General features: G+C 37.5%; 1 protein-coding gene across 1 annotated transcript in view; it reads left to right on the forward strand.

Annotated features, from left to right (window-relative positions):
* Positions 1-569: 569 nt before the first annotated feature.
* LOC132544629 (cyclin-dependent kinase-like 5) overlaps positions 570-13,281 on the forward strand; it is a 50,542-nt gene continuing 37,830 nt past the window's right edge. Inside the window, exons 1-2 of the mRNA XM_060208247.1 lie at positions 570-606; positions 6,942-6,976. Of these exons, the coding sequence (XP_060064230.1) occupies positions 570-606; positions 6,942-6,976 (72 nt within the window). The remainder of the gene's footprint in view (positions 607-6,941; positions 6,977-13,281) is intronic.

A 13,281-nucleotide genomic window follows, 5' to 3' on the forward strand; every position in this document is an offset into this window, starting at 1 on the left:
GTGTGTATCATGTGATGCCCTGTTGTGTACGATGTGATGCCCTGTTGTGTACGATGTGATGCCCTGTTGTGTACCATGTGATGCCCTGTTGTGTTTGATGTGATGCCCTGTTGTGTATGATGTGATGCCCTGGTGTGTATTATGTGATGTCCTGGTGTGTATGATGTGATGCCCTGTTGTGTATGATGTGATGCCCTGGTGTGTATTATGTGATGTCCTGGTGTGTATGATGTGATGCCCTGTTGTGTATGATGTGATGTCCTGGTGTGTGTGATGTGATGTCCTGGTGTGTATGATGTGATGTCCTGGTGTGTGTGATGTGATGTCCTGGTGTGTGTGATGTGATGTCGTGGTGTGTATGATGGCCTGGTTTGTATTTTGCCTTAATTGATATGATACAATTAGTTACAAATGAATGTTTCACAAGTTACTGCTTGTCTGTTTTACTATTGTTAGATATCACACCTGTAATATATTTATAATTTTGTAATTGGTGTTGATTTCAGGATTTATGAATTGGATTATCTGCCATTTGATGTGTGATTGGAAGGGAGAGAGATTGCTATGTGATGAACAAGTACGAAATTCTGGGAGTAGTTGGTGAAGGTAAGTACTGAAGATCTCTTGTTACATTTCTACTGTACAGCAATGACAAACTTGAGGTTTGCTATGTATATATACATTTCAACCATCATCAATATAAAATTAGAACAATTGGAGACTCTTACAAGAATGTAGAAGAATGGCGGTTTATGTTTATTTATTTTTAAATTGGCTACATTTTTGTTGTCATTCTGGAGATGGGCTCTTGTTTGCCAGAACTTAAAGGCTTTGGTTAGTGAGGGAAAATTACAGTCTGTTTGAATTACTGGTGATATCTACAGCACAGCTGATACAGAACAGATTTTTCATGACTATGGTTTGTAATCCCAATGTTACATTCTGATACAGATGCCTACTACTGGCTGTCAATAAAAATTACTGCACAATAGTAACACAGATATTTCGATTATTAAATTGTGGATCAATTGTAACCTAATGTCACATTTTTATTCTGTGTAGACCTCCTGGTCTTTGTAGTTTGAAGTTCTGATGTAAAATAATACTACAACAAGAAACCTGTATTGATTTGTGATTTCGAAGTGTCTACTGATACCCAGTCACAAGGTGATTGGTTAGGAATTAAGAAGTCTTTATCAACAAGAGACAGCTTTAACCAGTTAGACCGATATACTGTGTTATTACATTGATTAATGTCTATCATTTACATAAAGAATTTCACCACTACTTCCAGTAATTGCCTACAAACAGCTGTATTAAGTTCTGTCAAAATCAATTAGGCATTTGGTGTGAGTGAATACAACAAGATTATTGACAACCAATGGCTTCAGATATCTAAACTAAATGCTTCCGATATCTACACTAAAGTCTTGTGATATCTACACTAAATTTTTGTGATAACTATATTAAATGCTTGAGATATCTACACTAGAGACTTGAGATATCTATACTAAAGACTTGAAATATCTACATGAAAGGCTTGAGATATCTGCACTAAAGGTTTGAAATATTCACACTAAAAGTTTTAGATATCCACATTAAAGGTATGAGATATCCACAATAATAACCTAAGATATCAATATTAAATGCTTGAGATATCTATTCTGAAATTCTAAGATATATATATACTGAAGACTTGAGATATTGATCTTCAGTGATTGAAAGTGTAATTATTTATTATGTATCACACTCATCGGCATTAGAGATAAGTAATTTTATGTAAACAAAACCTGATCTAGCATTCAGGTTTAAAGTTATGTGCGTTTCATTCCTGGTGAAATAAAGATATAAATAACTGTCTGCATTGAGCTGAATTTACTTGGTAACAGGAGGGATGTGCTCTTCAAAAAACTAGTAGACATGCTCTCACAACTTTTCAAACTTTAATCATAAATTCAATGTTTACATAAACATGTATAGATCCAATTCACGCATGGCTTATTGCTGTAACTACCAAAAGGAAATGAAAATCAGTTAAAACTGAGAACGTCAGATATATTTCTATCACACAAAATATGATGTAACATTTTAAACTTTATCTTAAATCTCCTGGCAGGATGATGAGTTGGCCCCTGTTCCATGAAATACTAGTAAATTAAATCTATCCTCCTCACATAGTAAACCAGTCCTTCTCCATCACATATTGATTCAGTCCTTCCCCATCACATAGTAAACCTGTCCTTCCCCATCACATAGTGATTCAGTCCTTCCCCATCACATAGTAAACCAGTCCTTCCTCATCACATAGTAAACCAGTCCTTCCCCATCACATAGTGATTCAGTCCTTCCCCATCACATAGTAAACCAGTCCTTCCCCATCACAAAGTAAACCAGTCCTTCCTCATCACATTGTAAACCAGTCCTTCCCCATCACATAGTGATTCAGTCCTTCCTCATCACATTGTAAACCAGTCCTTCCCCATCACATAGTGATTCAGTCCTTGCCCATCACATAGTGATTCAGTCCTTGCCCATCACATAGTAAACCAGTCCTTCCCCATCACATAGTGATTCAGTCCTTCCCCATCACATAGTGATTCAGTCCTTGCCCATCACATAGTGATTCAGTCCTTGCCCATCACATAGTAAACCAGTCCTTGCCCATCACATAGTGATTCAGTCCTTGCCCATCACATAGTAAACCAGTCCTTCCCCATCACATAGTAGTGTTTGTCTGGGTTAGGGAGAGGTGATTTGTCTGGACAGAATGAGGTAGTTTGTCTGGACAGAATGAGGTAGTTTGTCTGGGTTAGGGAGAGGTGATTTGTCTGGATAGAGTGAGGTGGTTTGTCTGGGTTAGGGAGAGGTGATTTGTCTGGGTTAGTGGTTTGTCTGGACAGAGTGAGGTGGTTTGTCTGGGTTAGGGAGAGGTGATTTGTCTGGATAGAGTGAGGTGGTTTGTCTGGATAGAGTGAGGTGGTTTGTCTGGATAGAGTGAGGTGGTTTGTCTGGACAGAGTGAGGTGGTTTGTCTGGGTTAGGGAGAGGTGATTTGTCTGGATAGAGTGAGGTGGTTTGTCTGGACAGAGTGAGGTGGTTTGTCTGGTTAGAGTGAGGTGGTTTGTCTGGTTAGAGTGAGGTGGTTTGTCTGGGTTAGGGAGAAGTGGTTTGTCTGGATAGAGTGAGGTGGTTTGTCTGGGTTAGAGAGAAGTGTTTGTCTGGACAGAGTGAGGTGGTTTGTCTGGGTTAGGGAGAGGTGTTTGTCTGGGTTAGGGAGAGGTGATTTGTCTGGGTTAGGGAGAAGTGTTTGTCTGGACAGAGTGAGGTGGTTTGTCTGGACAGAGTGAGGTGGTTTGTCTGGGTTAGGGAGAGGTGGTTTGTCTGGATAGAGTGAGGTGATTTGTCTGGATAGAGTGAGGTGGTTTGTCTGGGTTAGGGAGAGGTGGTTTGTCTGGACAGAGTGAGGTGGTTTGTCTGGATAGAGTGAGGTGATTTGTCTGGATAGAGTGAGGTGATTTGTCTGGGTTAGGGAGAAGTGGTTTGTCTGGATAGAGTGAGGTGGTTTGTCTGGACAGAGTGAGGTGGTTTGTCTGGGTTAGGGAGAGGTGGTTTGTCTGGGTTAGGGAGAGGTAGTTTGTCTGGGTTAGGGAGAGGTGGTTTGTCTGGGTTAGGGAGAGGTAGTTTGTCTGGGTTAGGGAGAGGTGGTTTGTCTGGGTTAGGGAGAGGTGGTTTGTCTGGGTTAGGGAGAGGTGATTTGTCTGGATAGAGTGAGGTGGTTTGTCTGGACAGAGTGAGGTGGTTTGTCTGGGTTAGGGAGAGGTGGTTTGTCTGGACAGAGTGAGGTGGTTTGTCTGGGTTAGGGAGAGGTGATTTGTCTGGACAGAATGAGGTAGTTTGTCTGGACAGAATGAGGTAGTTTGTCTGGACAGAGTGAGGTGGTTTGTCTGGACAGAGTGAGGTGGTTTGTCTGGGTTAGGGAGAGGTGTTTGTCTGGGTTAGAGAGAAGTGTTTGTCTGGATAGAGTGAGGTGATTTGTCTGGACAGAGTGAGGTGGTTTGTCTGGATAGAGTGAGGTGGTTTGTCTGGACAGAGTGAGGTGGTTTGTCTGGGTTAGGGAGAGGTGGTTTGTCTGGACAGAGTGAGGTGGTTTGTCTGGGTTAGGGAGAGGTGATTTGTCTGGACAGAGTGAGGTAGTTTGTCTGGGTTAGGGAGAGGTGATTTGTCTGGATAGAGTGAGGTGGTTTGTCTGGGTTAGGGAGAGGTGTTTGTCTGGGTTAGAGAGAGGTGATTTGTCTGGGTTAGGGAGAAGTGTTTGTCTGGATAGAGTGAGGTGGTTTGTCTGGACAGAGTGAGGTGGTTTGTCTGGGTTAGGGAGAAGTGTTTGTCTGGATAGAGTGAGGTGATTTGTCTGGACAGAGTGAGGTGGTTTGTCTGGACAGAGTGAGGTGGTTTGTCTGGGTTAGGGAGAGGTGTTTGTCTGGATAGAGTGAGGTGGTTTGTCTGGGTTAGGGAGAGGTGATTTGTCTGGACAGAGTGAGGTGGTTTGTCTGGGTTAGGGAGAAGTGTTTGTCTGGATAGAGTGAGGTGATTTGTCTGGGTTAGGGAGAGGTGTTTGTCTGGATAGAGTGAGGTGGTTTGTCTGGGTTAGGGAGAAGTGTTTGTCTGGATAGAGTGAGGTGGTTTGTCTGGGTTAGGGAGAGGTGATTTGTCTGGACAGAGTGAGGTGGTTTGTCTGGACAGAGTGAGGTGGTTTGTCTGGGTTAGGGAGAGGTGTTTGTCTGGATAGAGAGAGGTGATTTGTCTGGGTTAGGGAGAGGTGTTTGTCTGGATAGCGTGAGGTGGTTTGTCTGGGTTAGGGAGAGGTGGTTTGTCTGGACAGAGTGAGGTGGTTTGTCTGGGTTAGGGAGAGATGTTTGTCTGGATAGAGTGAGGTGATTTGGCTGGTTAGGGAGAGTGATTTGTCTGTATAAGAAGAAGATATATATAATTCCAGTCCAATGTCTATTGACTGTTGAGTGATGACCATGGTAGGATCAAACAGGAAGTATTATCACTACATTATATCATTTCTGATGAATATTTCTGTCATTTCACAGAAAGGATTATATTTGTTAGTTATATGTCTGTCTCCCAGCACTCGTCCCCACACAAGCAGGCCATGGAATTCCTCTTCATGTGCAAAGGTATTACCATGTAAATGTTGTGGGCCCCCCTGCTAAGTCACCACTTTGTTCCAAATACCTTTCTGACAGTCATGTCACTTGTTTGGTGATATTGAAATCAATTTGATGTTAATATCCTTTGATATTCTGATTTACCAATAATGTTTGAAATCCTTTTAAACAGAATCTTTAAACAGAATTAATAGTACATTAAGTTATAGTTATGCACAATTAATGAAACAATATTTTCATTTTTATGATAATGTGATCCTCGGATCTGGTCCCAATAATGTACATTCAATTGCATTGTTTTGTACCAAGTTGGTATTGTGTGTTCAAGTCATTGAACTGCAGTGTATGTAATTGAGGTTCAATGCACAACATACAAGAGCCTTTGGGTGTACCATCAGTTATGTTTGTTAGTGTAAACAATAGCTATTGAAGAGCAGACAGTTATTGAACAATCAAGAAATCAACATGACTTGTTGGTGACTGTCACTAGGGACGTCAATTTCACAGCCTGGTGAGATGTCCATTTCAGTTATATGGGACAAGTTCATTATACAGGTGTAATTGTCATACATATGAATATATAATTGATTGTGATTTAGTTCTGCTAGGGACCGAAGTCAACACTAAACCTGGATATTTGGATAGTCTGATGCTCTTTCTAAATAACAAGGGAGGGACTCCTGTTTCACTGAGTTGGTAGGAAGTTATCAGAGTCCTCTGGTTTAATTTCTGATTCTTTGTAGAGAGATTTCTAGACAATTTAACATAACAAGTGGTTAAGGTAAGAATGCAGGTGCATTTCAAGGCATTTAAATCATCTAAGAGTAATCAGTTTTCCAAATAATTTCCTGATAAGAATAAGCTTACATCAAAACCTGATAGGCTTTAAAAATCATTTGTTGAAATGCAGTCATTTGAAATACGTAGCTACTAATTTGTTTGGGGAAAACTTTGAACTTGAACACAATAGAAAACTGAAAATTAACTGTCACGAAACATACAACGACCTTGTACACACATGTGCCTAAAACATTTCATATTGTAATTTTTTTAAGAATGTGTGGATGGTGTTTTTATTTATTATTATTTAGACTATATGAATTATGCATTTTTTTTTCAGATATTCATGGATAAATTGACTTGAATTAAATACTTTTTTTTAAAATCCTGTATGACAAATACACTGAAACTTTGTTATAACACGTTATGATGTAAGTTAAGTGGTAACTGTCACGTCTGAAAATCAATATAGTGTGTTACAGTACATAAATACTATTTCCAACAAGATCAGGATTTCTTTTGTTGATAAATCTTTGAGTTCAACTTGAAAACTTTTAATTTGTAAATTTAGGTAAATGAAAGTTTATTGGTATATTAATCAGTTTGTGTATTTGGATTTTGTAGGGGCCTGTGGTCTATAACACCTATATAAGTATTTGTATTTTACAGAGGTCTACAGTCTATATTAATCAGTTTGTATATTTATATTTTGTAGGGGCCTGTGGTCTATAACACCTATATAAGTATTTGTATTTTACAGAGGTCTACAGTCTATATTAATCAGTTTGTGTATTTGGATTTTGTAGGGGCCTGTGGTCTATAACACCTATATAAGTATTTGTATTTTACAGAGGTCTACAGTCTATATTAATCAGTTTGTGTATTTGGATTTTGTAGGGGCCTGTGGTCTATAACACCTATATAAGTATTTGTATTTTACAGAGGTCTACAGTCTATATTAATCAGTTTGTATATTTATATTTTGTAGGGGCCTATGGTGTGGTTCTAAAATGCCGGCACAAAGTAAGTAATTCCTATGACTACGTATATATGGTTCTGCACATGACCTATATGGTTCTGTAGGTGACCTTTGTGGTTCTATAGGTGACCTTTGTGGTTCAATAGGTGACCATTGAGGTTCTGTAGGTGACCCTTGTGGTACTGTACATGAGATTTGTGGTACTGCACATGAGATTTGTGGTACTGCACATGACCTTTGTGGTTCTGCACACGACCTTTGTGGTTCTATAGCTAACATTTGTGGTTCTCTAAGTGAACTTTCTGGTTCTGTTTCTGACATTTGTGGTTCTCTAAGTGAACTTTCTGGTTCTGTTTCTGACATTTGTGGTTCTCTAAGTGAACTTTCTGGTTCTGTTTCTGACTTTTATGGTTCTCTAAGTGAACTTTCTGGTTCTGTTTCTGACATTTGTGGTTCTCTAAGTGAACTTTCTGGTTCTGTTTCTGACTTTTATGGTTCTCTACGTGAACTTTCTGGTTCTGTTTCTGACTTTTATGGTTCTCTACGTGAACTTTCTGGTTCTGTTTCTGACATTTGTGGTTCTCTAAGTGAACTTTCTGGTTCTGTTTCTGACTTTTGTGGTTCTCTAAGTGAACTTTCTGGTTCTGTTTCTGACTTTTGTGGTTCTCTAAGTGAACTTTCTGGTTCTGTTTCTGACATTTGTGGTTCTCTAAGTGAACTTTCTGGTTCTGTTTCTGACTTTTGTGGTTCTCTAAGTGAACTTTCTGGTTCTATTTCTGACTTTTGTGGTTCTCTAAGTGAACTTTCTGGTTCTATTTCTGACTTTTGTGGTTCTCTATGCTATTCTTACTAACATCAGTGACTAATATTTAAACCTTAACAAAATTACTCCAAACAATGAAGTTTCTTCCAAGATTTTGTATTTGACAATTTTATTTATAACTTGTTTTAAAACCCAGTGATCTCTGTAATCAAAACCATAATGTTGTAACTAGGAAATAAGAAAATGACAATAAATATATAAGCCTTGTACCATGATGTGTCTCCACAGCCTTGTACCATGATGTGTTTCCTCATTCTTGTACCATGTTGTGTGTCCTCAACCTTGTACGATGTTGTGTCTTCTCAGCCGAGTTACTTGTTGTGTCTCCTCAGCATTGAACCATGTTATGTTTCCTCAGCATTTAAACATTATGTGTCTCCTCAGCCTTAACATGTTGTATCAGTTCAGCCTTGTAAGATGTTGTCTTCTCAGCCTTGTAAAGTCAGTGAAAATGGCTAACGCAAGCTTTGATCATACACAACATTGATTTTACAAGACTTGCTAGCAATGGATGCACTTACATCTTAAGATTGATAGATGTTAGAATACAGCTATTAATTATTCAAGACAATTAAGATTCCATAGTGCATGTTAGCTCGTGGTTTTTACAGGTTTGTTTGTCGGACAGGAAGCGTGTGTTGACATTATACATCGGTACAGAGAGCATATCAGACACCAATCTAATTGTTAATTATATATTACTAAACATGTAGTAGGAGTGTAACGGGACTAATACATGACGTCATCATTAGACCTGATGTGTGGAATGTTTTTCTTCCTGATCATGCACTAATTAGGGAAAGGGCCTTTTTATCTCATTTGGGAGGAAATCAGTTAGAAGGAAACGTTAAGGAGCTGGAGTAGACTATATATTTTGGGAATAGGCTATATAATGTATTTCAAAATGAACGAAATTGGGAATGGATATTTTGGCCATATAGAGCCCCCCAGAAAGAGGGCTGTGTTATCATATGATATTCTTTACACCAGGAAGTGAATAGACACTTTATTTCTACCTATTTCCCAGCGGACCATAAAATCCATGTCACATTGCCTTAAGGTCCACAGTGATGATATCATATTGTAACTAATGTTTCCTGTGTAACTTGTCTAGTTATAACCATCCTGTACCATCATACAGTGATGATATCATAATGTAACTAATGTTTCCTGTGTAACTTGTCTAGTTATAACCATCCTGTACCATCATACAGAGACAGTATCATAATGTAACTAATGTTTCCTGTGTAACTTGTCTAGTTATAACCATCCTGTACCATCATACGGAGACAGTATCATAATGTAACTAATGTTTCCTGTGTAACTTGTCTAGTTATAACCATCCTGTACCATCATACAGAGACAGTATCATAATGTAACTAATGTTTCCTGTGTAACTTGTCTAGTTATAACCATCCTGTACCATCATACAGAGACAGTATCATAATGTAACTAATGTTTCCTGTGTAACTTGTCTAGTTATAACCATCCTGTACCATCATACAGAGACAGTATCATAATGTAACTAATGTTTCCTGTGTAACTTGTCTAGTTATAACCATCCTGTACCATCATACAGAGACAGTATCATAATGTAACTAATGTTTCCTGTGTAACTTGTCTAGTTATAACCATCCTGTACCATCATACAGTGATGATATCATAATGTAACTAATGTTTCCTGTGTAACTTGTCTAGTTATAACCATCCTGTACCATCATACAGTGATGATATCATAATGTAACTAATGTTTCCTGTGTAACTTGTCTAGTTATAACCATCCTGTACCATCACACAGTGATGATATCATAATGTAACTAATGTTTCCTGTGTAACTTGTCTAGTTATAACCATCCTGTACCATCACACAGTGATGATATCATAATGTAACTAATGTTTCCTGTGTAACTTGTCTAGTTATAACCATCCTGTACCATCATACAGTGATGATATCATAATGTAACTAATGTTTCCTGTGTAACTTGTCTAGTTATAACCATCCTGTACCATCACACAGTGATGATATCATAATGTAACTAATGTTTCCTGTGTAACTTGTCTAGTTATAACCATCCTGTACCATCACACAGTGGTGATATCATAATGTAACTAATGTTTCCTGTGTAACTTGTCTAGTTATAACCATCCTGTACCATCATACAGTGATGATATCATAATGTAACTAATGTTTCCTGTGTAACTTGTCTAGTTATAACCATCCTGTACCATCATACAGAGACAGTATCATAATGTAACTAATGTTTCCTGTGTAACTTGTCTAGTTATAACCATCCTGTACCATCATACAGAGACAGTATCATAATGTAACTAATGTTTCCTGTGTAACTTGTCTAGTTATAACCATCCTGTACCATCACACAGTGATGATATCATAATGTAACTAATGTTTCCTGTGTAACTTGTCTAGTTATAACCATCCTGTACCATCACACAGTGGTGATATCATAATGTAACTAATGTTTCCTGTTTTTCGTTTACTTTCACCTGATTGTGTTATTATAACAATTGACATGTAAGAATTATCACCTGTTTTGAGTGTCTTTTCAAAACCTTCTATTTACTTAGATACGAGGACAATTAGAAGTGCAAGTTTATCACTGACTGATATCGTTGTTTGATCAGGGCAACCTGTCTATTTGTTGTGCACTTGTACCACATGTCAAGATCCTCTCGTAAAGTAGATCTTGGTCACCCATCACCTTTGTTCGTTACAGATTAAATGCTTGTGATAAAGGTTTATATCATTGTGGGACAAGTAAATATGAGATGGAAAAGAAAAATGTTTTATGATTGTGATACTGTTTATATCTATCTGTTAACAGTCATGAAGGACTGATCTCAGTGTCACTGAGAAATATAGGATTATTGTTTTTGTGTCATATGTTTGGTAATTGCTGACTATAATATGATGATATGATTATCTTGAATTGCCTTCTCATGTTCAGTGTTAGAAATTGTATTTAGAAAAGGGTTGAAAATCAGCTGTATGTTTGAAATCTGTCTTGCTGTAAAAGAAGTGTTAGAGGTATTAAGTAGAAGAATGAAAACAATGTGTCTGAACCAGTCATGGACATGTGGACCCAGGAATTATGTAAACATAGGTCTCTATCGCCTGACAAGTTAAAACCGACCCCTGTTTTCCCATTATCACCTTCTGTATGTTGACATTTTAAAAGGCCTGTTGTTCCACTGTTAGTATGTAAAGTAGTTTTATCAGAATTTTAACTTGCTATGAATGATATCATTGAGTTAACATTATGGTTATAGGTTTGTCAAATTAGTCACCTCAACTTGGTATCTGATATATACTGCCCAGTCTATCATGGAGTCCCTAACTTTTTATACAACTCTCCCTTTAGTTACAGTTATCATAGAATCCCTGGCCCTGATTTTCTATTCAAGTTATCATAAAATCCACGTCCGTGGACAATGTATAACAGTTTACACAACTATTCATCTGGTTATGACTGAGTCAGCAGTCTTGTTACAAGCTGTTTATTGTAGGAAGATTGTGAATACTGACGGGAACACTTACTTCAGTTAGATCACTTAAGGGCTTTTTGGGGCTGATAATGGTTTCCATTCCCTATTGAAATTATTTCATATTTCAGACAGATTGCCAAAATTTGGAATTAACTTCTAAAAAAATCACCAACTTTCATTACAAAATGAGGCAAAAATATTCCATCACAAACCAGTGAATAAGGTCTGCATTTACCTAAATAGGGGTCAGCAAGGTTCAATATATATTTTTTGCCCTCAATACTGTTTTGTGTTAAGGTTGAATTTTTTTACACAGATTTTCCATGAAGTCATTTCCGTAGTGCTTTGTAACCAATGTGTTATGATAGGTATCAATTCTAGACTGTGTATATTACTACTACAAGCTGCTAGAAACAGGTACATAATTCTATGTTCACAAATTAGGTTACCGTTAGTATGAATGTATTGATTGTTGTAGATAAGTAACTTGTCAATCGACAGGTACAACAGGTGTATTAGGTTTACCTGTCCTTCTACTATAATCACAGTCTATAATTATGTTCATATGATATCACTGCTAATTCATGTGTTTTTTTCTTGTAAACGATTTTAAACTGATTGATCGTATTTACTGGAAAGGTAACTTTTTTGTATTTTAATACCAATCATAGGCACTGATTATCTACACACAGATAATACCATGAAGTTGTATCGGTGAGGAAGGAAACACATACTACCAGTATAGTGTAACCCACTAAACTTGCATGCATGTTCACCCTGCATAGGTATTCCCTCAGTGAATACTGTATATTATTATATAGAAAATGTAGGTAATTAATATAAGATATCAAAATTTAATCATAATGTATACTTACATAGGTCAACTTTCTCTGTAGAACATAAAGCAAATACACAACCATTGTAACCCAGGACTGACTGTCAACAAATCAGACATGACATGGCACCTGTTAGAATATTCACAAGTTGTTAAACTAGTTCATATCTTATTTTTGGTAATTTTATTTATTATTTCTTTTATTTTTTGTATTTTTTAAAAATATATATACATTTTGCCATTGTGAATGAGGCCAATTTTTACACACATTCAGTTGCAAATCATGCACAGAAAACCCCCAACATGTACGTGATAATAAATATTATATCATTTGTCAGCCTGAAATCACCCTTTTGGATGGGATGCCTATATTAGATTCCTATCTGTCGTTTACTCACAATGTTATTTGTAAATTTTAAATCATTTTACATTTTTTATGAGATCAGATTATTGGATGCCTGTATACAGATTTAATGGTGAGACTGCTCTGATAGAGGTCGTGCCTAATCTGCTGTAAAAGTCGGTGAAATTGGATTAGCTCTAATGACAGGAAAAGCTTGTAAGATTAATACCCTGTGCGCGGGTCTGTACATGATAGCTGGAGAACAGCCAGAGTACACAGTGTGACAGGATTCTTAAGTCCGACACTAGTTAGTGAAGTTTAATATTGGGGTTGACCATTCATTTGAATAGTTTTTATAAAAACAAGTATTTATAAATGCATAGGCATTTGAAAGCCTATCTGTGATACCCTAATGCGTGCTAAAGTTAACAAACAGGTGCTGTTATAAAATTTCTTTTGATAGACTTAGCACTACAAAGGATCTGTTTGTTACATACCAGTGTGTTGAGAATGGTATATTTATATTCAGGCAGTACCTTCAGTAGCAATCAGGCAGTACCTCCAGACATAATCAGGCAGTACCTCCAGTAGCAATCAGGCAGTACCTCCTGTCATAATCAGGCTGTACCTCAAGACATAATCAGGCAGTACCTCCTGTCATAATCAGGCAGTACCTCCTGTCATAATCAAGCAGTACCTCAAGACATAATCAGGCAGTACCTCCAGACATAATCAGGCAGTACCTCCAGTAGCAATCAGGCAGTACCTCAAGACATAATCAGGCAGTACCTCCAGACATAATCCGGCAGTACCTCCTGTCATAATCAGGCTGTACCTCCAGTAG

Source organism: Ylistrum balloti, unplaced genomic scaffold (assembly GCF_031769215.1).
Source record: "Ylistrum balloti isolate Yb309-2 unplaced genomic scaffold, AGI_CSIRO_Ybal_v1 Utg369804, whole genome shotgun sequence".
Taxonomy (NCBI): Eukaryota; Metazoa; Mollusca; class Bivalvia; order Pectinida; family Pectinidae; genus Ylistrum; species Ylistrum balloti.